The following is a 25,239-nucleotide window of genomic DNA, read 5'->3' on the forward strand; positions in this document are numbered from 1 at the left end:
AGAAGGCAACCCCTCCACGACAGCTTCTACACTGCCATACCATCAGGCAGTCTCAGTTGGTACTGGCACTACTCCAAACTGACTCCCTAGGTGGGGGTGAAGGTTGTGTACATGAGGAGATAACCACACATGCCAGCATGTCTGTAGTTTCTGCAGCTAGGCCTCTGAGCTGGCTGTACAGGGAGCAAAAACAGATCTTCAATGTGCCTGTAGCTATTGCAGAAGCAAACTGTAGCCAGCCAGGCTGAGTCCCCACTATATCCACCACTGTGCTCCTAGCAATTGTGGCTCAGCCACAACTGGAGGGCACATGCAGCCTACACAGGGACATCCCTGGAGTTTCTAATTATGGTGACTAGCGGGGATTGTGCTACAGGTCACTTCAGGACCTCTCCAGGAGACCACTTCTTTTTTTTTTTTTTTTTTTTTTTTTTTAGTTAGTATGTAGGTATGTATGTAATCTCTATACCCAACATGGGGCTCAAACTCACAATCCCAAGATCAAGAGTTGCATGCTCTCCCAACTGAGCCAGTCAGGCACCCCTTACAGGAAGTCACTTCTTACAAGACCAGGAGAAGACAGAGAAAAGGGGGCAGAAAACTACATGAAGAAATAATGGCTGAAAACTTCCCTAACCTGAGGAAGAAAGCAGACATCCAGGTGCAGGAATCAAAGAGAGGCCCAAACAAGATGAACCCAAAGAGGTCCACACCAGAATACTTAATAATTAAAATAACAAAAATTAATGATACAGAAGGACTCTTAAAAGCAGTAAAAGAAGTTATATACAAGGGAAACCCCAAAGGCTATCAACTGATTTTTCAGCAGAAACTTTGCAGACCAGAAGGGAATAGCATGATATATCCAAAGTGCTAAAAGGAAAAAAACTACAACCAAGAATAACTATCCAACAAGGTTATCATTCAGAATAAAAAGACAGAGAAGGAATATCCCAAACAAAAGTTAAAGGAGTTAATTGCTACTAAAGCAGTGTTCTAAGAAATGTTAAAGGGAATTGTTTAAGTGGAAAGAAAAGACCATAACAGAAGAAAGAAAATTATAATAGGAAAACATTTCACTGGCAAAAATAAACATATAGTAAAGGCAGTAGATTACTTATAAAGTAATGGAGGTTAAAATTAAAAAAGTAGAAAAATCAATTATATCTAGAAATTGGTCAAGGGACACACAAAATAAAAAGATGTAAAATATGACATCATAAACATAAAACATGGAGGGAAGAATAAAGATTTAATGCTTCTAGAATGTGTTTGAACTTAAATGACCATCAACTTAATATAGATTGCTATTACACACAGGATGTTATATATGAACCCAATGGTAACTACACAACAAAAACCTGTAAGACATACAAAAGAAGAGAAAGGAATTCAAGCATAACACTAAAGAAAGCCATTGAAACCACAAGGGAAGAGAGCAAGAGAAGAAGAAAGCAACAGAGAATAACTACAAAAACAACCAGAAAATAATTAACAAAATGGCAATAAGCAAATACCTGTCAATAATTACATTAAATATAAATAGACTCAAGGCTCTAATAAATAAACATAGAGTGACTATATGGACAAAAAAAACAAGACCTGTCTCTATGCTGCCTACAAGAGATTTACTTCAGATCTAAAGGTACATACAGACTGAAAGTGAAAGAATAGAAAAACATATTCCATGCAAATGGAAGCAAAGGAAGGAAGAAAGGAAGAAAGAGAGGGAGGGAGGAAGAGAGGGAAGAAGGCAGGCAGGCAGGGTGGCTAGCTGGCTGTCCTGGGTAGCAATACTTATATCAGACAAATTATACTTTAAAACAAACACAGTGACAAAAAACATAGAAGTATATTACATAATAATAAAGATATAATTCCAACAATAGGATATAACAACTGTTGATATGTTTTCACTCAACACAGGAACACCTAAATGCATTAAGGAAATATTAACAGATGTAAACAGAGAAACTGAAAGCAATACAATAATAGTAGGGGGACTTTAACATCCCACTTACATCAGTGGGTAGACCATGCAAACAGAAAATCAAAAAGGAAACAATGGCTTTGAATGACACATTAGAGCAGATGAACCTAACAGATATACACAGAACATTCCATCCCAAAATAGCAGAATGAATTATTCTCAAGTGCACATGAAGCATTCTCCAGAATAGATCACATGTTAGCCCACATAATAAGTTTCAATAAACTTAAGAAGACTGAAATCATATCAGGCATCTTTTCCAACACAATGGTATGAAACTAGAAATCAATTACAAGGAAAAAACACATGAAGGCTAAATAATATGCTGCTAAACAACTAATGGGTCAGTGAAGAAATCAAAGAAGAAATAAAAAAATACATGGAGACAAATGGAAATGAAAACACAACAGTCCCAAATCTTTGGGATGCAGCATAAGCTGTTCTAAGGAGGTAATTTAAAGCGATATAGGCCAACCTCAAGAAACAAGAAAGATCTCAAATAAACAATCTAAGCTTACACCTAAAGGAATTAGAAAAAGGAAAAAGCCCAAAGTTATTAGAAGGAAACAATGATTAGAGTGAAAATGAAATGGAGACTAAAAATAAACAATAGAAAAGATCAATGAAACCAGGAGCTAATTCTTTAAACAAAACTTATAAACCTTTAGTAAGATTTATCAAGGAAAAAAAACGGCAGACTCAAATAAGTAAAATCAGAAATGAAAGAGAAGTAGTAACTAATACCACGGAAGCTCAAAGAATTATAAGAGAATATTATGAAAAATTATATGCCAACAAATTGGACAACCTAAACAAAATAGCTAAATTCCCAGAAACAATCTTCTAAAACTGAACCAGGAAGAAATAGAAATTCTGCACAGACTGACTACAAGTAATAAAATTGAATCTGTTATTAAAAAATTCCCAAGAAACATATGTATAAGATCAGATGGATTCACAGAACAGTTCTACCAAACATTTAAAGAGTTAATACCCATTCTTTTCAAACTTTTCCAAAAAAAAAAAAAGAGAAAGGAAAACTTTCAAAATTTATTCTATAAGGCCATCATTACGTTGATACCAAAACCAAAGACACTACAAAGAAAAAAAAATTATAGGCCAATATCCCTGATGAACCAGGTGGAAAATCTCAACAAAGTATTAGGAAACCAAATTCATGAATACATTAAAAGATCATTCACTACGAACAAGTGAGATTTATTTCAGGAATGCAAGGAGATGGTTTAATATCAAAAATCAATCAACATGATACATCATATTAACAAGAAGGATAAAAACCATATGATCCTCTTGATAGATGCACAAAAAGCATTTGACAAAATATAACATCTATTCCTGATTTAAAAAAAAAAGAACTATCAACAAAGTGGATGGAGGGAACATTCCTCAACATAATAAAGGCTATGTTAAAAAAACTTACAGCTAACATCATAATGGTGAAAAAACTGAAAGCTTTTCCTTTAACATAAGAACAAGGCAAGAATGTTCTCTCTCACCATTTTTACTCAACATAGTACTAGAAGTCCCAACCACAGCAATCAGACAAGAAAAAACAAAAAACAAAACAAACAAACAAAAAAACCCCAAAAACTAAAAGGCACCCGAACTGGTAAGGAAGAAGTAAAACATTTACTATTTGCAGATGACATAATACTACTTATAGGAAAAAACAAAAACAAAAACAAAAACAAAACCCTAAAGACTCCATCACAAAACTATTACAATAAGTAAATTCAATACAGTTTCAAGATACAAAATTAACATACATAAGTCTACTGCATTTCTCTACACTAATAGCAAAGTGGCAAAAAGAAATTAAAAGAACAATACTACTGACAATTGCACAAAAAAGAAACCTAGAAATAAATTTATCCAAGGAAGTGAAAAGACCTTTGCTGTAAAAAGTATAAGACATTGATAAAAGAAAGTGAAAACAACACAAGTGGAAAAATTTACCATGCTGATAGCAATAATTAATATTGTTGAAATATCCATACTACTCAAAGCAATCTATAGATTCAATGTAAGCCCTATCAAAAAATGAATAGTACTCTTCACAGAACTAAAACAAATAATCCTAAAATTTGTTTGGGAGCCACAAAAGGCCCCAAACAGCCAAAGCAATCTTGAGAAAGAAAAACAAAGCTGGAGGAATCATGCTCCATAATTTCATACTATACTATAAAGCTATAGTAATCAAAACAATATGACACTGGCACAAAAACAGACACATAGATCAATGGAACAAGGTAAGAGAGCCCAGAAATAAATCCACACTTATATGATCAATTAACCTACAACAAAGGAGGCAAGAGTATACAATGAGGAAACAATAATGCTTTCAATAAATGGTGTTGTTGGGAATGTAAATTGGTACAACCACTGTGGAAAACAGTATGGAGGCTCTTCAGAAAATTAAAATAGAAACATCATGTGATCCAATAATTTCACTACTGGGTATTTACCCAAAGAAAACAAAAAACACCGATTTGAAAAAATACATGCACCCTGTTTACTGCAGCATTATTTACAACAGCCAAGATATAAAAGCAACCCAAGTGGACACTGACAGATGAATGGATAAAGAAAATGTGGTGGATACATAGAATGGAATGTTACTCAGTCTTAAAAAAAAAAGAATGAGATCTTGCCATTTACAACAACATGGATGGATCCAGAGGGTATAATGCTAAGTGAAATGAATCAGACAAATACCATATGATCTCACTCACATATGTAATCTAAAAAAAAAAACAAAAGAACAAACACAAAAACAGACTCATAAATAAAGAGACTATACTGGTAGTTGAAAAGGGAGGAAGTGGATGGATGAGAAAATAGCTGAAGGGATTTAAGAGGTAAAAAGTTTCCAGTTATAAAATAAATGTGCCACAGAGATGAAAAGTACAGCATACAGCAGTCAATACTGTAATAATATTATACACTTATGGAAATGAGTAATGTACAGAATTGTCGAATCACTATGTCAGACACCTGAAAGTAACATAACACTGTATGTCAACTATACATCAATGAATACTTCTTTTAAAAAAGAATGTACATTTAGAAAAGTTGAAAATCAAATACATAAGTGTTCATTAGAAAAAAAGAAAAAGCAAATCAAAGTTGAAAAAAGAAAATATAGAGTAGAAGTCAATGAAATAGAAAACAAATATACAAGAGAAAAATCATTAAATCCAAAAGTTGGGTCTCTGAAAACATTAACAAAATTTGATAAATGCTTAGCAAGGTCACTCAAGAAAGCACGCGTGTGTGTGCTTGCATGTGCACACACACACTCCATCCAAAAAATGAAAATGTCACATCCTGTAGATCCTACAAACATAAATGATTTAAGGATATTATGAGCAATTTTATGCCAGATAACAATTTAAATAAATCAGCCAAGTCTTTCGAAAAACATGAATTAACAAAACTGATGGAAGAAGAATGAAAACTTACATAATGTTTATCTATTAAAGAAACATAATTTAAAATCTTCCCCACATTGAAAAACTGGGGTCCTAAGGCCTTCACTACACGATTTCACCTCAAAAATTTTAGTGAATGCAATATTAGAAACAAAATATAAGAGACATGTTAAAGAAGTAAAAGAGGGAATTAAAGTAAGTAACAAATTATCAGAGAATTTCGAAGAACCATCTTTTGGATTTGGATTTTGTTTAGGCAATTTGAAAACAAAACTAAAGAAACTTCTAGAAATAGGGGCTCCTAGGTGGCTCAGTTGGTTGAGCATCTGACTTCAGCTCAGGTTCAAGCCCCGCATCGTGCACTGTGCTGACAGCTCAGAGCCTGGAGCCTGCTTCGGATTCTGTGTCTCCCTCTCTCTGCTGCCCACCTGCCCATGCCCCGCTCGTGCTCTCATTCTGTGTTTCTCAAAAATGAACAAACATTAAAAAAATTTTTTTAAAGACACTTTCAGAAATAAAAAAGTATAAACACAAAAATAAAATATTCAATGGATAGGTTAAACAGTTGATTGTATATAGGAAAAGGCAGAGCTGAAGAAATTTCAAAGAATTCAGTGCAAAAAGACAAAAGTATAAGATGTATGGAAGAGATATAAAGACCAATGAAGGACAGATTGCAATCTAACAAACAACCAGTTGGAGCTTCAGAAAATAAGAATAGAGAAGAGGGGTAGGAAGATGGTGATGACAGCAATATTTGAAGACACAATGGCTAAGTATTTCCTAGAACTACTGAAGGACACAAATCTTCAATTCAGGAAACCCAAGAAAATAAATTAAGAAAGCCACACTTGGGCACATCATAATAAAACAATAAAATATCAAAGGCAAAAAAAAATCATACAAGCAGAGAAGAAAAAAGATTACATACACAGAAGTGACAAAAGGATTGAAAGACACATTAACAGCAACAAAATAAACCTGAAACAGTACCACTCATGAATGAAGATAAATTAATGTTTCCAATTGGACAAAAAAAGTAGAACTGATTCTAACAAAAGTAAAAACTTCTAAAGTGTCTTCTGCTTCCACCCTAAATGAAATAACAAGGAATCAGATTTACTCTCCCACCTGAACCAACCAAAAAAATCCTGTCAAAATAGATAACAGGATGGTTTATAGGAACCTAAGTATCAAGCAAAGGACAATGATCCTCTAAGAAATGGGAAGCAGACAAGGTGAGCCCAGCAACTGTGGCAGTTTATTGCCTGCTGAGATTTTCCAGGCCATGATGCAGGAAGGGGAAACCCAGGCAAGAGTCCAGAGAAAGGAAGGCAGCTAGAGTCTTCAGGGCACAACACCAAAGAGGAGACAGCTGAAGGAAATGAGAATACCAAAGATGTTCAGAGGATCCCCTTTGAATATTCAGAGTACTAATTAGTGCATGCATGTTAGGTAACAAGCCAAGGCTAGGTAGGGGAAAAATACCCCCAAAATTAGAAAACAACATCTATTCCTACTAGACATACTAGAAGAACTCACAAATTATGGGACAGTAAATAGAATACTTGGTAGTAGAAAATAATTAGCCCTAAACTGGCCATTGCTCTGGACCCAGGTAACAAATCCTAAAAGATCCAAATGATCAATCTGTTTCCAAGTAATTTAATTGCATTCCAGAAAAAAACCCATTAAGATTTACAGGAATAAAATATGGGAATAAAAACACGTAGCATCCTCCAAGACAAAACCATGTTTGCCACCTAAACCAAAGCCAGGCCTACAATGAACCAGAAAACACATGACCTATATAAGGAGAAAAATCAATCAAAACTGGCCCAGAAATGAAAACAAATGTTAGAATTAGCAAAGAAGGCCATTAAAGTAGTTATTTAAACCATAATCAATACAGTCAAAAGATTAACTAGAGACATAAAGATATAAAATAGACAACAATCAAACTTTGAGAGATGAAAACTACAATGTCTGAGATGAAAATATACCATATTTACTAATGGCAAAGTAGACATGGCAGAAGAAAAGATTAGTGAACTTGAAGACAGTGATAGAAACTACCCCAATTTAAAGATACAGAGAAAATACTTCTAGAGTATATAATTCAGGAAGAAAAAAAAAATGACCACGGAAAGAAGTTCTAAGATGTAAAGATGAGAGAACAAATCAACTGTTAACCATGTTACAAAAAACAGTAATTACAATAATGTCTAGTTTAGGGTAAAAAATGAGACAGAGCTAAATTATCATTTAACAATAATATGTAAGGTTGATGAGGCAGAAGAGATCAAATTAAGAACAGACATAAAGAGCATGGAACTTCCAAACCAGTGGAAATGGCTGTAAGCGAATAAAATCTTCATCTTCCACAGATGGACTTCACTAGATAATGACAAAACAAAATATCAAGAAATAGCAATATAAGCATGCAATTTGAAATGTGGAAACAATCACTAAAAGAAATATCTAAAGGAGGATAATTTCTGACTCATCGACTTGAGGTTGAGCTGAAGTAAGGTTGCTGTCTTTCATTATAAACCTTAATAGAACCACCTGACTTTTATACTAAAAAGCCTGTGTGGTGCACCAGGGTGGCTCAGTCGGTTAAACGTCTGACTTCGGCTCAGGTTATGATCTCACAGTTCACAGGTTCGATTCCCCCTGTCAACTCTATGCTGACAGCTCAGAGCCTGGAGCCTGGAGCCTGCTTCAGGTTCTGTATCCCCACCTCTCTCTGCCCCTCCCCAACTCGTGCACACGTGCACACACACACACTCTCTCACTCTCTCTCAAAAATAAACAATTAAAAAATTAAACTAAAAGGCCTGTGAAATTAAAAAAAATTAAAAGGCCTGTGAAATGAAAAAAAAATTCTTAAACCAACTTTTCAAAAGCTAAAGAATATAAGCCAGGTAATATTAAAGAATCTGTTTATCTTAAATTTATAGATATTGTGTCTTTTACCATGAAAATGAGTTTCTCTACACTTCAGATACTAAGAAGAGTAGTCACTTCTTCTTCAATATTCTGCTATTAATACCAAAAAGGTTGTCCAATTATTTCTCATGGAATATAACTCAGAGTTTCTTTAAAAGTTTGGTATAGAAAACTGTATCTATTGGAACACCAACCATCACAATGCAGGTAATTTAGTACTCTTAGCATTAAAATTGATTTTGGTCAACCCTGTCACAATCAACTCTGTTTCTGCAGAAGTGAAAGAGTAAAACTAGTGCTTGAGAAAGAAAATGAAAGGGGAAGTTGGAACAGACCAAAACACTTTTATGAACTTGTTTTTGCCTACAGTAGTGATAAGCAACCCTTGGTCAATAAAGGTTAGTGACACAGTAATTTCTTTAATTACTCAATTCAACTTATTGATAGGGACACTAAGGACATAGAAGGGTAAGAAAACTTCCTCAGGTGTAGATAGTGGGTTAGTGTAAATGCCAGAAATACAGTTTGCCATTTATAGCACCAAACACAGCATCAATTGGTTTACACTTGGAAGAAGAAAATTAGGCAATGGTGTGATACACACGTCTGTTGGCTCAAGTGCCTGGAAAAGTTATGATATAGTTGGGGCATGATACTGCCAACTGTGGGTATTGCCTGAAGGTACTCAAGGGCTGCTACTCACACTTCTGTTCCTTATAAATGGTACCTTTCAGGGAAGAATGATAGATAGAGTATAAAAAGGCATGAGGAAGAAAAACAAAGTCCAGTGTGGTATACGCAAGCATACCACAAAATAGTTCCTTAGAATTAGAAGTGTGAGTCTCTTCTAATCCTCAGTAGAAATGGGGCCTGCCAAAGAACTGTAGAGTTAATGTCTATAATTCAACAATTTTTGAAACCTTTGTCAAACATAACATAATTAAAAAAATATTTTAATACTGTATTCTGAAATGCTGGAGCAAACCACATTTTGCTGACAAGGACAGATAAAATTCACCAGATTTCAAGGTTATTCTCAATTTAAAAATTTGCTCAAAGGAGAATTCTACAATCAGATATAGTAGTGCACATTTCTAAAATGTCAGTTCAAAAAATTAAGCCTTCAGTGTTGGAGACATGCTAAAAAATTGTCTGAAGATAATTCTAAAAGCCATATTTGCTAAATAAAAAGAAAATAAAAGGTAAACAACAACACATGAACAGAAAAAGTGGTCCAAAATTTTTCTTTGACTGGACAAGTCTCATTTTTGATGTTGTTCTTTTTTGGCTTAGAGAGTATTTACCTGTTACTGTGTGAAACAATAACAGAAGCTATGCCTAAAGTTATTTTGGTCATGTATAACTAAGGAACATTGCTAGTGAGTGAAAAGCTTTACAAAAAATAAATAATGTTTCAAAGTATCCTAACTTTACCAGTTTTATAAATGTTTATTGAATCTTTACCATGTGTAAGGATATAAAGAAATGAAAGCATGGGCTCCACTCTTAAAGAGGTTACAATCTGGTAAAAGAAAAAAAAAATATATATATATGTATGAGATTTAATCCAAAATAATCCATCAATTAAGGAAACAATATAATGTATGCAAATTGAAGGCATGAAAAAAGAAAGCAAGGCATTTGTTTACATTTTCTTTTTTTTTTAAATTTTTTTTTAACGTTTATTTATTTTTGAGACAGAGAGAGACAGAGCATAAACGGGGGAGGGTCAGAGAGAGAGAGAGGGAGACATAGAATCTGAAACAGGCTCCAGGCTCTGAGCCGTCAGCACACAGCCCGACGCGGGGCTGGAACTCACGAACCGCGATATCATGACCTGAGCCGAAGTCGGACGCTTAACTAAGCCACCCAGGCGCCCCTGTTTACATTTTCTAAAATAGAAATAGTAATATTAGGTATTCAGTCAAGCTTCCTACTTAACTGCCAACAGAAGATCTCTTCTGGCTAAAGCAGAAAAGGAATTTATTTAAAGATTAGTAGGGAGTTTATGGAAGCCCTGTTAAGGGCCAGGAAGCCAAACATAGTAGGTATGAAAATAGGAATCCCAACCATACTTTGAGAGGTTCTCCAGGAAAAACTATGCAATTTTCCTTGGAACACCCAGGAAATTGATCTGCAGACTGGCAGAAGGATCTCCATGGTTGGAGGGAGGTAGCATGGCAGGTACAAAGTATGTGGAAGTGAACTGGGGGAGAGAAAAATGGCAGTGCTGTGGAAGGGAGAAAACCCTTTCTGTGGAGAGACAAAAAAGAGAAAAGGAGGAGTTGAGAGAGTGCAGCACTGGATTTGCACAGGAGGAAAACCCATCTGGACAAACACAATGGAGAGCAAGAAGTACTGAATGTTGCAGGTTTTTTGTTTTTTGTTTTTTTTGGAAATAGCATTTAGAGCTCAAACTCTGAGGTTCTGGAAGTGTGCAACTTTCTCTGGGGCAGAGCTGTGGCAGAGACTCCTAGGAGAAGGAGGGAACTGGCCCCAGAGCACACAGTGTGGCGTAGAGATCTCCCAGGCACACTAGGAGAGCGCATTCCCCTGCCTGGAGTACTTTTGGAAGAGGGTATATTGCCTTTCCAAGGACAAAAGACCCTGTAAGCTCAGCAAAAGGCCTTTCATAGGCAGGGGACAGAGTTGCACCCAGAGAACATGTAAACTTTTTGCTGCTTTTAGTGGTGCTCTGCCATGGATTCCATGCAACGCACAGAACTATTTTTCTGGGACAAAGGACATCAGACACAGTGTGGAAAGGCTCTGCTCCTGAGGAGGGGGGTGGGTCGCTAAGTGCTAGGTTCTTTAAGATGTCAAGTTTTGAATCCCAGCAGTGCACCAAAGAAAGAACACAGGAGAGCTGTGGTGCAGAGAGAGCTGAACTGCCCTCATATTCTGTGAGGGCTGCCTGAATAGCTGGGGGTGTGAGATTCCTTGTCTGGGGACAAGAGATGTGGGTGGTGCCATTTCCTCCCCCCTGCCCCCAATACCAACACAATGGACTTTGCTGGGCAGCAAAGAGGCCCCCGGTAGAGGTGGGGCCCACTTACACCAAACCCTGTCCCCCTATGCTTGGCAAATGCTTATTAACCAGGGCAAGACTGACTGTGAGCCAAGGCAGCCGGCCTTTCCTCCAGAAGACCAGCACAACCAGCACCCATCATGTACCAAGTGTACTGAAAATCCAGTGCTTCAAAATTATACCTGCAGTTCTCGTGGAACTAGGACTAGGCTTACTTTTTTTTCTTCTTTTTCTTTCTTCTTCATTTTTTCTTTTGGAATCAGTCTCACAGTTTCTTGTTTGTTTGTTTGTTTTCATTTCCTTTTCTATTTTTGGATCAGGCTTCTTTATTCTTTTCTTTTTTCTTCTATTTTTATTTTCTTCTTGTTTTCCCTTTCTGTTTCTTTGGAATCAGCCTTTTAGTTTTTTATTCTCTGGGGTTCCCTCCCCCTTTTTCCCAGGCTTATTTTAACAAACACATCAAAGCACACCTAGTTAAAGGTCCGAACACTCCCCACTGCAAGCAAAGAGGAGCTCCAGAGAGGACTGACCAGTGGGAAAGAGCAGTCAAAACACAACAGCAGAGTGCACACAGCATACACCAGAAACACTTCCTCAAGTGCCAGGCCCTAGACAGTATATGACCTCTTTTAAATATAGCATTACTTTTAGGTGTAGGAAATGCAACAAACTTTTAAAACATGCAAAAGACAGAAACTTAGCCAAAATGACAAGAGAGAGGAATTTTCCCCAAAAGAAAAGTCAAGAAGAAATCAAAGCCAGGGGTTTGCTCAAAAGAGATATAAGCAATATATCTGAACAAGAATTTAGAACAAGTCATAAGACTACTAGCTGGGCTTGAAAAAAAGCATAGAAGACACCAGAGAAACCCTTGCTACAGAGATCAAAGACCTAAAAAGTAGTCAGGCTGAAATAAAAAAATACTGTAACTGAGATGCAAAACTGACTGGATAGAGTCATAACAAGGATTGAAGAAGCAGAGGAGAGAATAGGTGATATAGAAGATAAAATTATGGAAAATAATGAAGCTTAAGAGGGAAAGTAAACTATTAGATCACAAGGGAAGACTTAGAGAACTTAGTGATGCCATAAAATGGAACAATATCCATATAACAGGAGTCGAAGAAGAAGAAGAAGAAGAAGAAGAAGAAGAAGAAGAAGAAGAAGAAGAAGAACAGGAAAAGGGGCAGAAGTTTTCTTTCAACAAATTATAGCTGAGAACTCCCCTAATCTGGGGAAGGAAAAAGGCATTCAAGTCCAAGAGGCACAGAGAACTCCCCTCAAAATCAACAAGAACAGGTCAATACCATGACATACTGTAGTGAAAACTGCAAAATACAAAGGTAAAGAAAGAAATCTGAAAGCAGCTAGGGACAAAATGTCCTTAACCTATGAGGGTAGACACATGGGTTAGCAACAGATCTGTCCACTGAAATTTGGCAGGCCAGAAGGGAGTGGCAGGATATATTCAACGTACTGAATGGGTAAAACATGCACCCAACAATTCTTTATTCAGCAAGACTTCATTGCGAATAGAAAGAGACAAAGGGTTTCCCCAACAAACAAAAACTAAAGGAGTCTGTGACTGCTAAACCAGCCCTGCATGAAATTTTAAGGGGTACTCTGAGCAGAGAATGAATGAATGAATGAATGAATGAATGAAATTTAAAAATAAATAAATAAAAAGACCAAAGCAGCAAAGACTACCAAGGACCAGAGAACATCACCAGAAACACCAACTCTACAGGTAACACAATGGCACTAACTTTTTATTTTTCAATAATCACTCTGAATGTAAATGGACTAAAATGCTTCAATCAAAAAGACACAGGGTATCAGAAAAAAAATAATAAAACAAAACTCATGTATATGCTGCCTACAAGAGATATCTACACCTGAAGACATGTGCTGACTGAAAGTGAGGGGATAGAGAACCAACTATCATGCTAACGGATGTCAAAAGAAAGCCAGAGTTGCTATACTTATATCAGACAAACTAGATTTTAAAACAAAGACTGTAACAAGAAGGGCATTATATCATCATTAGGGGTCTTTTCACCAAGAAAATCTAGCAATTGTAAATATTTATGCCCTCAACTTGGACAAAACCAAATATATAAATCAGTTAATCACAAACATAAAGGAATTCATCGATAATAATACAGTAATAGTAGGGAACTTTACTCCTCCACACACAGCAATGGACAGATCATCTAAGCAGAAAATCAACAAGGAAACAATGGCTTTCAATGACACACTGGACCAGCTGAACTTAACAGATATATTCAGAGCATTTCATCTTAAAGCAGCAGAATACACATTGTTCTGGAGTGTATATACAACATTCTGCAGAACAGATCACATACTGAGTCACAAATCAGCCCTCAACAGGTACAAAAAGATCAAGATCATACCATACATGTTTTCCGATTACAACACTATGAAACTTGAAGTCAACCACAAGAAAAAATTTGGAAAGTCCTCAAATATATGGAGGCTAAAGAACATCGTACTAAAAAATAAATAGGTTAACCAGGCAACTAAAGAAGAAATTAAAAAATACATGGAAGCCAATGAAAATGAAAACATGACAGTCCAAACCTTTTGAAATGCAGCAAAGACAATCCTAAGAGCAAAGTATATTGCAATTAAAGCCTATCTCAAGAAGCAAGAAAGGTCCTAAATGCACAACCTAGCCTTACACCTAAAGGAACTAGAGAAAAGGAACAGCAAATAAAGCTTTAGCCAGCAGAAGAAGGGAAATAATAAGGATTAGAGAAGAAATGAACAATATAGAAACAAACAAAACAATACAACAGGTCAATGAAACTAAAGGCTAGTTCTTGGAAATAAAATTGATAACCCCTAGCCAGGCTTATCAAAAAGAAAAAAGAAAGGATCCAAATAGATAAAATCACAAACAAAAGAGGAGATTTTGCAAACAACACCACAGAAATACAATTATAAAAGAATACTATGAAAAATTATATGCCAAGAAACTGAGCAATCAGGAAGAAATGGACAAATTCCTAAAAACCCATAAACTACCAGGACGCCTAGATGGCTCAGTTGGTTAACCAAGAGTCTGTGCTGACAGTACAGAGCCTGCTTGAAATTCTCTCTCCTCTTTCTGCCCTTCCCCCACTTACACTCTTGCACTCTCTCTCTCAAAATAAACAAATAAACTTGCAAGAAAAAGAAAAGAAACCCACAAACTATGAAAACTGAAACAGTAAGAAATAGAAAATTTGAACAGACCCATAACCAGGAAAGAAATTGAATCAGTAATCAAAAAATCTCCCAAGAAACAAGAGTCCTGGGCCGGATGGCTTCCCAGGGGAATTCTACCAGTCATTTAAAGAAGAGTTCATACATAGTCTTCTCAAACTGTCCCCAAAAAAGTAAATGGAAGGAAATCTTCCAAACTTAATCTATGAAGCCAGCATTACCTTGATTCCAAAACCAGCTAAAGATCCCTCTAAAAAGGACAATTACACACTAATATCCCTGATGAACCTAGATGCAAAAAATTCTCAACAAGATACCAGCAAAGAGAATTCAACATTACATTAAAAAAAGTATTCACTATGATCAAATGGGATTTACTCCTGGGCTGCAGGGCTGGTTCAATATTTGCAAAACAATCACAGTGATACACCACATTAATAAAAGAAAGGATTAGGGGCACCTAGGTGGCTCAGTTGGTTGAGCATCCAACCTCAGCTCAGGTCATGATCTCACGGTCCGTGGGTTCGAGCCCTACGTCGGCTCTGTGCTGACAGCTTGAAGCCTGGAGCCCGCTTCAGAATCTATGTCTCCCTCTCTCTCTCTGCCTCTCCCACACTCACACTCTCTCAAAAATGAATAAACATTAAAAAAAGAAAGAAAGAAAGGATTAGAACCATATAATTCTCTCAGTAGATGCAGAAAAAACATTGGACAAAATACAGCATCCATTCTTGATTTAAAAAAAACCTCAACAGGGGCGCCTGGGTGGCTCAGTCGGTTAAGCATCCGACTTCGGCTCAGGTCATGATCTCACAGTCCGTGAGTTTGAGCCCCGCGTCGGGCTCTGTGCTGACAGCTCAGAGCCTGCAGCCTGCTTCGGATTCTGTGTCTCCCTTTTTCTAACCCTCCCCCATTCATGCTCTCTCTCCGTCTCAAAAATAAATAAACATTAAAAAAAAATAAAAATAAAACTAAAAAAACCTCAACAAAGTACAGATAGATGGAACATACCTCAACATCATAAAGGCCGTATGTGTGAAAGACGCACAGCTAATCTCATCCTCAATGTGGAAAAACTGAGAGCCTTTCCCCTACAGTCAGAAACAAGATATGAATGCCCACTCTCACCATTACTACTTAATATAGCACTGAAAGTCTTAGACTCAGCAATCAAATAGCAAAAACAAATAAAAGGCATAGAAATTGCCAAGGAAGAAGTCAAACTTTCACTATTTGCAGATGCTATGATACTCTATGTAGACAACACAAAAGACTCCACCAAAAAATTGCTAGAACTAATACATGAATTCAGCAAAGTCATGGGATATAAAATCAACATGCAGAAATCTTGCATTTCTATATACCAATAGCAAAGCAGCAGAAATCAAGGAACTGGTCCCATTTACAACTGCACCAAAAACAATAAGATACTTAAGAATAAACTTAACTACAGAGGTAAAAGATCTATACTCTTTAAACTATGGAACACTTATGAAAGATATTGAAGAAGACACAAAGAAATGGAAAAACATTCCATGTTCACTGACTGGAAGAAAAAACACTGTTAAAATATCTATACTACCCAAAGCAATCTATACATTTAATGCAATCCCTATCAAAATACCACTAGCATCCTTCACAGAGCTAGATCAAACAATCCTAAAATTTATATGGAACCAAAAAAGGCCCAAATAGCCAAAGCAATCTTGAAAAATAAAAATAAAACTGGAGGCATCAGGATTCTGAATTTCACACTATTTTACAAAGCTGTAGTCACCAAGACAGTATGATACTGGCACAAAAACAAACACATAGATCAGTAGAAGAGAACAGAAAACACAGAAATGGACTCTCAACTATATGGTCAATTCATCTTTGAAAAAGCAGGGAAAAAAAACCAATAGAAAAAAGTCTCTTCAATAAATGGTGCTGGGAAAACTGGATGGTGACATGCAGAAGAATAAAACTGGACCACTTTCTTATACCACACGCAAAAATAAATTCAAAATGGATGAAAGCCTCAAATGTTAGACAGGAAACTATCAAAATCCTACAGAAGAACACAGGCAGCAACTTCTCTGACCTTGGCTGGAGCAACTTCTTACCAGACATGTAGCCGAGAGGCCAGGGAAAGAAAAGCAAACATGAACTATTGGGACCTCATCAAGATAAAAAGCTTCTGCACTGCAAAGAAAACAACAAAACTAAAATGCAGCCTACAGAGTGGGAGAAGACATATACAAATGACATATCCAATAAAGGGTTAGTATCCAAAATCTATAAAGAACTTATCAAACTCAACACCCACAAAACAAACAACCCAATTAAGAAGTGGGCAGAAGACATGAATAGACACTTTTCCAAAGAAGACATCCAGATGGCCAACCGACACATGAAAAAATGTTCAACATCACTCATCATTAGGGAAATACAAATCAAAACAAAAATAAGATAACATTCAACTGTTAGAAGGCTTAAAATTAACAAGACAAGAAACAACATGTGTTGGCAAGGATGCAGAGAAAGGAGAACCCTTTTGCACGGCTGGTGGGAATGCAAACTGGTGCAGCCACTCTGGAGAACGGTATGGAGGTTCCTTAAAAACCTGAAAACAGAACAATCCTATGATCCAGCAATTACACTATTAGGCATTTACCCGAAGGTTACAAAAATACAAATTTGAAGGGGTACATGCACCCCAATGTTTATAAGCAGCATTATCAATAATAAATAACTACCAAGTATGGAAAGAGCCCAAATGTCTATCAACTGATGAATGGATAAAGAAGATGTAGGATATACAGATAATGGAATATTATTCAGACATCAAAAAAAAAAAAAAAGAGAAAGAAAGAAAGAAATCTTGCCATTTGCAATGACATGGATGGAGCTAGAGAATATTGTGCTAAGTGAAATAAGTCAGTCTGAGAAAGACAAATACCATGTCATCTCACTCATACGTGGAATTTAAGAAACAAAACAAATGAACAAAGGGAAAAGAAAGAGACAAATCAAGAAAGAGACTCTTAATTATGGAGAACAGGGGAGCCTGGGTGGCTCAGTTGGTTAAGTGTCCGACTTTGGCTCAGGTCAGGATCTCATGGTTTGTGAGTTCGAGCCCCGCATCAGGCTCTGTGCTGACAGCTCTGTGTCTCCCTCTCTCTCTGCTCCTCCCCCACTCATGCTCTGTCTCCCTCTCTCTCTCAAAAGTAAACATTAAAAAAATAAAAAAAAAAAATTTAAATTATGGAGAACAAACTGATGGTTACTAGAAGGGAAGTGCAGTGTAGGATGGGTTAAATAGGTGATGAAGATTAAGGAATGCTGAGCACCTGGTGATGTATGGAAGTGTTGAATCACTACATTGTACACTTGAAACTAATATTACACTGTAGGTTAACTAACTGGAATTTAAATTAAAACTCAAGAAAAAATTACATATAGTTATGTCAGACTTTAAGTACTGATAGGGGAGAAAAAAAAAATGAAGTCAATGTAGATCTTTCTCCTTCAAAATGAAAGGAAAACTAAAAACTGTTTTCACACCAAAAAATTAAAGTTCATTGGCAGACCTACATTATGAGTAATGATAAAGAAAGTTGTTTAGGCAGTAGAAAAGTGACACCAGATGGCATCATGGATCAATACAAAGGAAGGCAGATTGTTGGGAAGAGTATATGTATGGATAAATTTAAAATGCGTTTTCCCCCTCATTCTTAAAGTTCTTCAACAAGTAACTGTTTGAAGAACATACAATAATGGAGCATTGGGGTTTACAATACATTGTAGAAGTAAATGACAACAACAGCACAAAGTATGAGAAGAGATAAATAGTAGTATACTGTAAAGTAGTATAACATTTGAAGTTAAATGGGATAAATAGCCTAGAGAAGCCACTAAAAAAAAAAAAAAAAAATATTCAAACGATGGCTCAAAAGCCAACAGTGGAGATACATGCAACGTTAAACAGTGTCAGAAATATTATCAGGGATAAAAAGAGATACTCATAGTAATAAGGACACCAACCCATCAAAAAACCCTAAGCATCAAAATCTTTCAGAACTTAGAGTACAGACAAAAGGCCCTATACTAAAATCAATTGTGTATCTCTACAAAACTCTATACAAAATATCTATACAAAATTGTGTTTCTATATAAAAACTAATACATTGACTTTAAAAAATGATTTACAATCTCATTAAAAACATGAAAATATGTACGGATAAAGTTAACCAAATATATGGAAAATGTAAACAATTTAAAATTACAAAATAGCACTGAAAGAAATTTACAATTATCTGGAAACTGACTGATAAATTCCATGCAATCTCAATCAAAATTTCCTCAGGCTGTTTTTTTGTAGGAGCTTACAATATGATATGAATCACATAGAAATAAATGCAAAGATCCTAGAATAACCTAACAATTTTGAAAACAAAAAACAAAGACTCATATTACCAAATTTCAAGGCTTACTATAAAAGCTATAGCAATCAAGTCAATATATTATTAGCCTAAGAACAGACCTATAGATAAATGAAATAATATAAAGTCCACAAAGACTCACAAATATATGTTCATCTGATTTTCAACTAAAATGCAAATCTAATTTATAATCTAAGAACAGTTTTTTCAACAAATGATACTGGGACAATAGACTATCCATATGGGAAAAATAATAAACTTTTATCCTTACTTCAAACCACATATAAAAATTAAGTTAAAAAAAAATTAAGTTCAAATGAATCACAAACCTAACCATAAAATAAAAATTTAGAAATTTCTGGGAAAAAAGGGAGAAAATTCATAATCTTGGGTAAGCTAAGATTTCTTAAGTCCTAAAAAACACAAAACATCAAAAAAAAAAAAAAAAAAAAAACAAACCCAAAGTTAAAATTTTCTTTTTCTTAAAATTAAACACTGAAAATGAAAGGCCATAGACAGAAAATATCTGCAATACATATATATCTGACAAAGTACTTGTATCCATAATATATAAAAGAATTATTAAAATTCAATAATAAAAGGCATGGGAATGACAAGAGCAGTTTCTTCTGGGGACAAAGAGAAAATACAGGGAATCAATTTTATCTACGTTAATTTCTTTAAAAACTGCTAAGTAGTGGGTACATAGGCTTTTATTATAATTTTATTTATTCTTTGCTTCATCTTTAAAATATTTACAACTTAAAAATCAAAAGTTAACACTACACCCAAAGAAAAACTTTAATTCATTACTCTATGAAACTATCATAGTCACTAAGACATTTAATACATAATTTAATACATTTAATTAATGTATTAAAATATAAAATATAAATATAAAATATAAAAAATATAAAATATAAAAAATAAGACATTTAATACATAAACATAATACATAAACACTAAGACATTTAATACATAAACACATGTAAAATCGGAGGAAGCAAAAAGATTCAGTTATATTTCTAGTTTTTTACTAGTCATTCCTACTTGAATGATTAAATGTTTCTCTTATCACTTCAAACAACTAACTAAAAAGAATTTACTGATCTTTCCCCATACGATGGACTTAGACTCTTCTGTTTTCTTTGTTCATTCCATCATTTTACAAGTCATAAATCAGCATACTGTTTAGGGGCACAACCTTCAGGGCCAAACTGCCTGGGTTCAAATACTGACTACACTCAAAAACTGCCTAACCTTGAGCAAGTTAATTAATCTCTCTGTGCTTCAGGACAAATGTTAAATACATGTAAGATGCCTAGAGCTAAACCTGGCAAATAATCATATTCAATAAATGATTACCATTCTTTTTTCTCCTTCGTAACTGCTCAATCACCATGATTATAACTGTGTCCTGACTTATCTTTGTCTTTTTTTAATCTTTGTTCCCCCTTAGTATCAAGGAAGGTATTAAGTAAGTCTTGTTACTTGTTCCCATAACAATCTGACCTCTCTCTCCCTATTTCTGGTCATCAGTAGTGGAGATCTAGACTACTACAGCTTTCTTCCTACTTGCCTTTCTCTTCATTTTCTCTCCATTCCAATCTATTATACTCTATTGTGGGATTAATCTTTATCCCTTTCCATGAAATCCCCTTTCTTATAGCAAGAGTAGTTCTATGAGGTTTTGTAGAAGGAAAAAAAAAGCATTTCACAGTGGGTTCTGAATTAATCACTAGAATAAAAAGTATGGTAGAAGAAAGTCTCAAAGTTGAGTTTTAATCATACAGTTATCAAAGCAAGCTAAATTTATTACTATGAAAGTAGCAACAACATATTATAAATTGCTTTTGAGTAAGCATTAGCAGTTCCCTATTATATCAGCAATCATTCCTACCATAGTTTGAGTCTGAGATTTGATTTAGTATAAAAATCACCAGTCTTTTCTGAGTAATCACTCACCTCTCTGGGCCCTTGTCTCTTTGTTATAAATAAAATGTTATATAAATGCCATTAGTCCATGCTCCCAGATCCTAGAAGGTAACACTAATTAAGCACAACATTCTTTCTTGATGAGCCCAGAGTAAGCTGAGTATCCAGAAAATTAATACCAATGGAGAAACTAGCAGAGGTAAACCTATGTGTCATTTTGAACTACATAATCTTTGTAATTTCTTTTAATTTTAAATGTATGTGAAACTATTCTAAGGCTATACAAATCTATATAAAACTCTCTTAATTTAAAATTTGATAATACTTCTATTTCCATTTATAATTCTAGAAATCTAGAAGGCATTCTGAAATCTTTTGTCAAAATTATTTTTTATAGTTTCAAAGTAATTTGGATTAAAATTTAAAATTATATTTTTAAACAAATTTCACTGTGATTATTTATTTCATTATGAATTCATACACTTGGTGACCATGTATTTTGCATCACTACTAAAATGGTCCCAAATTGACATGGGCACACAAAAGTTATATAAGCTACTCTTTGAAAAGTAGTTCCTAGAAATTTAAACATGAAACTTTTTTTTTAACATTTACCTTTTTTCTTCTTTTGCTCTCAGCTGTTCTTCCTGTCTCAAAACTTGAACCATTATTGACTCAAAAACTCCACTTGTCAAGCCTGCCAAACTTCGTGGTGTTGACCGACGCCTTGTTGAGGTACATGCAGTTCCCTTCTCATCCTCCAGTCCATAATAGCCTCTAGATGTGACTGCTATCGTTGTCTTTTCTCTCAGGTGCCTTGGAGAAGAATAAGTCAATTCATAAGGTTAAACCTTCTGGGTAAGTAATAAACCCATTTAGCCAGCATCTTAAGAATAATCCCTTTTGCTAATTATATAAAAAGTATATAGTTAAACCTTACTTAACTAAGCTCCAGATTTTTTTTTTTTTTTTTGATGTTCATTTTTGAGAGAAAGAGAGAGAAAGAGAGCAAGCACACAGGGGGAGGACAGATAGAGGGAGACAGAGGATCTGAAGTGGGTTCTCTGAAAGCAGAAAGCCCAATATGGGGCTGGAACTCAAGAGCCACAAGATCATGACCTCAGCCAAAGTCAGATGCTTAACTGACTGAGCCACCCAGGTGCCCCTATGCTCCAGATTTTTATTCACCCTACATTAATTTCTAGTTTTCCTTACCCATATCATAAAATCAGTCTGAGTGATAGTCCCTTCCCTACATTTAAGAAATATATAAATCTTGGGTCGCCTGGGTGGCTCAGTTGGTTAGGCGTCCGACTTCAGCTCAGGTCATGATCTCGTGGTCAGCAGGCTCGAGCCCCACGTTGGGCTCTGTGCTGGCAGCTCAGAGCCTGGAGCCTGCTTCAGATTCTGTGTCTCCCTCTCTCTCTGCCCCTCCCCCACTTATGCTCTGTCTCTCTCCCTCTCTCAAAAATAAATAAACATTAAAAAAATTAAAAAAAAGAAATATATAAATCTTTAGCACTAAAATTAAGCATTAAAACACTATCTCTTTAATGGAAAAAAAGTTTATTGTTTGCAAAATTAAATGCAGCTCATCTTTACATTTCTTCATGTATTTCATACTACTTATCATTGGTATAGGAGAATAAACGATACTACAAAAACATTTTGAGGGAGTAAATTCATGGTACATAAACACTTTGAAGAAATTCTAAACAAATGAAGTATTACAACATATAAGTGCAAATTCAGAAAACTGACTAACCTATAATAAGAATCTAGGAATTAAGATTACCTCTTCAATGTCACCACAAATGTCTCTCTACTCTATAATGTTCTATTAATATTAGACTAGGACTTGAAAATACTGCTGAAAAAGTTTCTCAGGAGTTTAATTATCCATATATCCCCTTAATGAATTTGAAATAACTGATTAAAATAATGTATAATGGAAGGGATGCCTGGGTAGCTCAGTCGTTTAAGCATTCAACTCATGATTTTGGCTCAGGCCATGATCTCACGATTGTGAGATCAAGCCCCACAACAGGCTCTGCGCTGAGTGTGCAGTATGCCTGGAGTCTCTCTGTCCCTCTCTCTCTCTCTCTCTCTGCTCTTTTCCTGCTGGTGAGCACACGCATACTCATTCTCTCTCTCTCAAAATAAGTAAATAAACATAAAAAAAATTTACACTGGGGAAAAAAACATTAATGTTATCAAGTTTTAAAGTTTAAATTAAAACCTGACTTCTGAACTTTTATCTGTAAAAGGGAGAATTACAAAAAGCATCAGGGAAAATACCTACTCTTCTACCTTGCAAAATATTCCAGAGCCTCTGAAGGTTTTGTACATGGTGTTGTTTCTACAATGGCAAAATCAAGTCAATACCGCAGGTAAGCATTCAATACGCTCGATAAGAATCTATGTAAATTAAAAGTTGACCCTGTAATCAAATTTTCCTGCTTTCCTACAAGCTTTTCTTAAAATAGGGTAAGGTTCAACAAAACAAACCTTAATGGCATGAAATACAATCAAATGCCTGTCCATCTTGGACTTTGTTCACAGTGGATTATTACTTTAAATTAGAAGAACTTTTATAACAATCTTACATCTAGATCCCATGAATGGTACAACTACAAGGTTCTATTGAACTATGGCACTGTTATGTATTTTCTTTGTTACAGGGGATAATAATGTAACTGATTTAGCTTTAAGTAGGTCATGAACTTTTAAATTAGTTTTCAACTAATCCTGAAGAATTTGGGCTAATGTAGCCACACTGTTTCAGGCTGTGATTATTTTATGCACAATAGCGTAGATCTGTATGATGGCTAATTGGGCTGGGAATAAGGAATGTGGACCAAAAGTTAATAAACTGACTGGTGATAAAAGTAATTTTAAGTACTTCCTCATCAATACTAATGGAAGAGAACAGTAATGCACTGAAACATGAGTTCTCAGAGGTCACAGTATATGCAAAGCACTGGGAGTAAGGAGAGTTGAGGGAAATAGTAAGACACACAGCTAAATTGTTATGTAAACAAGTCAGCAACCAAATTTTACCCTTTAACTTCAAGTAGAGAAGTCCTACAAGTAGAATAGTATTATTCTTTAGAGAAATAGTATTATCCTTTAGAGAAATATTCAAAGAGAAATTAATATCCTTTACTACTCATCAGAAATAAAAATGGAGGGGCGCCTGGGTGGCGCAGTCGGTTAAGCGTCCGACTTCAGCCAGGTCACGATCTTGCGGTCTGGGAGTTCGAGCCCCGTGTCGGGCTCTGGGCTGATGGCTCAGAGCCTGGAGCCTGTTTCCGATTCTGTGTCTCCCTCTCTCTCTGCCCCTCCCCCGTTCATGCTCTGTCTCTCTCTGTCCCAAAAAATAAATAAACGTTGAAAAATAAAAATTAAAAAAAAATGGATATGCTTTGATAGTTATCATTCATAATTAAAATACAAGAAGGAAAACTGTAATGTACCTTTCATATCAACATGTAAAGATTAAAAAGACATATTCCTCAGTGTTGGGGAGAATCTAAGAAAAGAATAATTCTATACAATATTGGATGTGTAAAATGGGCACACCATTTTTATAAGTCAATTTGGTAAGAATCATTAAAATTTAACGTGCACATATCCTTTGACCCTTCATGCTCCTAGAAATTTACCCTACAGGCGTATCTCCACAACTGTGAGCAGTAATACACACACACACACACACACACACACACACACACACACACACACACACGTTTGCACAGAGTACTTTTAAAAAGAATAACCCCCAAGGCCCCTGGGTGATTCAGTAAGTTAAGCAACTAACTCTTGGTTTCAGCTCAGATCATGATCTCATGGTTTGTGAGTTCAAGCCCTGTGTCAGTCTCTGTAGCTGGCAGCACAGAGCCTGCTTGGGATTATCTCTCTCCCTCTCTCTTTGCCCCTCCCCTGCTCATGCTGTCTCTCTCTCAAAATAAATAGGTAAACTTAAATAAAAAAGTAAAAAGAATAACCTGTAAACATAAATGTCCTTCTATACAACATGGATTAAATAATGTGTACCATAACATGGAATAACATCCATCCATCAAAAGGAGTAAGGAAGTCTGTATGTACTCACTATAAAAGATGTCTACATTACATTGCTGAATGTGAAAAAAATTCTGAATATATCTTTTAAGCCAAAAGCAATCATATATAAATGAGTATATGTAAACATATATATGGCACCAAGTA

The 25,239-nt window shown here is 35.4% G+C and overlaps 1 protein-coding gene across 3 annotated transcripts in view; it reads right to left on the minus strand.

The window, feature by feature from the left end:
* The window catches only part of KIAA2026 (uncharacterized protein KIAA2026 homolog), a 131,458-nt gene that overhangs the window by 87,127 nt on the left and 19,092 nt on the right, over window positions 1-25,239 (minus strand). For all 3 annotated transcript variants that reach the window (XM_045043710.1, XM_045043709.1, XM_045043711.1), the window contains one exon: window positions 21,625-21,825. In XM_045043710.1, coding sequence (XP_044899645.1) covers window positions 21,625-21,825 — 201 coding nt within the window. The remainder of the gene's footprint in view (window positions 1-21,624; window positions 21,826-25,239) is intronic.

The sequence above is a fragment of the Felis catus genome, chromosome D4 (assembly GCF_018350175.1).
Source record: "Felis catus isolate Fca126 chromosome D4, F.catus_Fca126_mat1.0, whole genome shotgun sequence".
In the NCBI taxonomy this organism is placed as follows: domain Eukaryota; kingdom Metazoa; phylum Chordata; class Mammalia; order Carnivora; family Felidae; genus Felis; species Felis catus.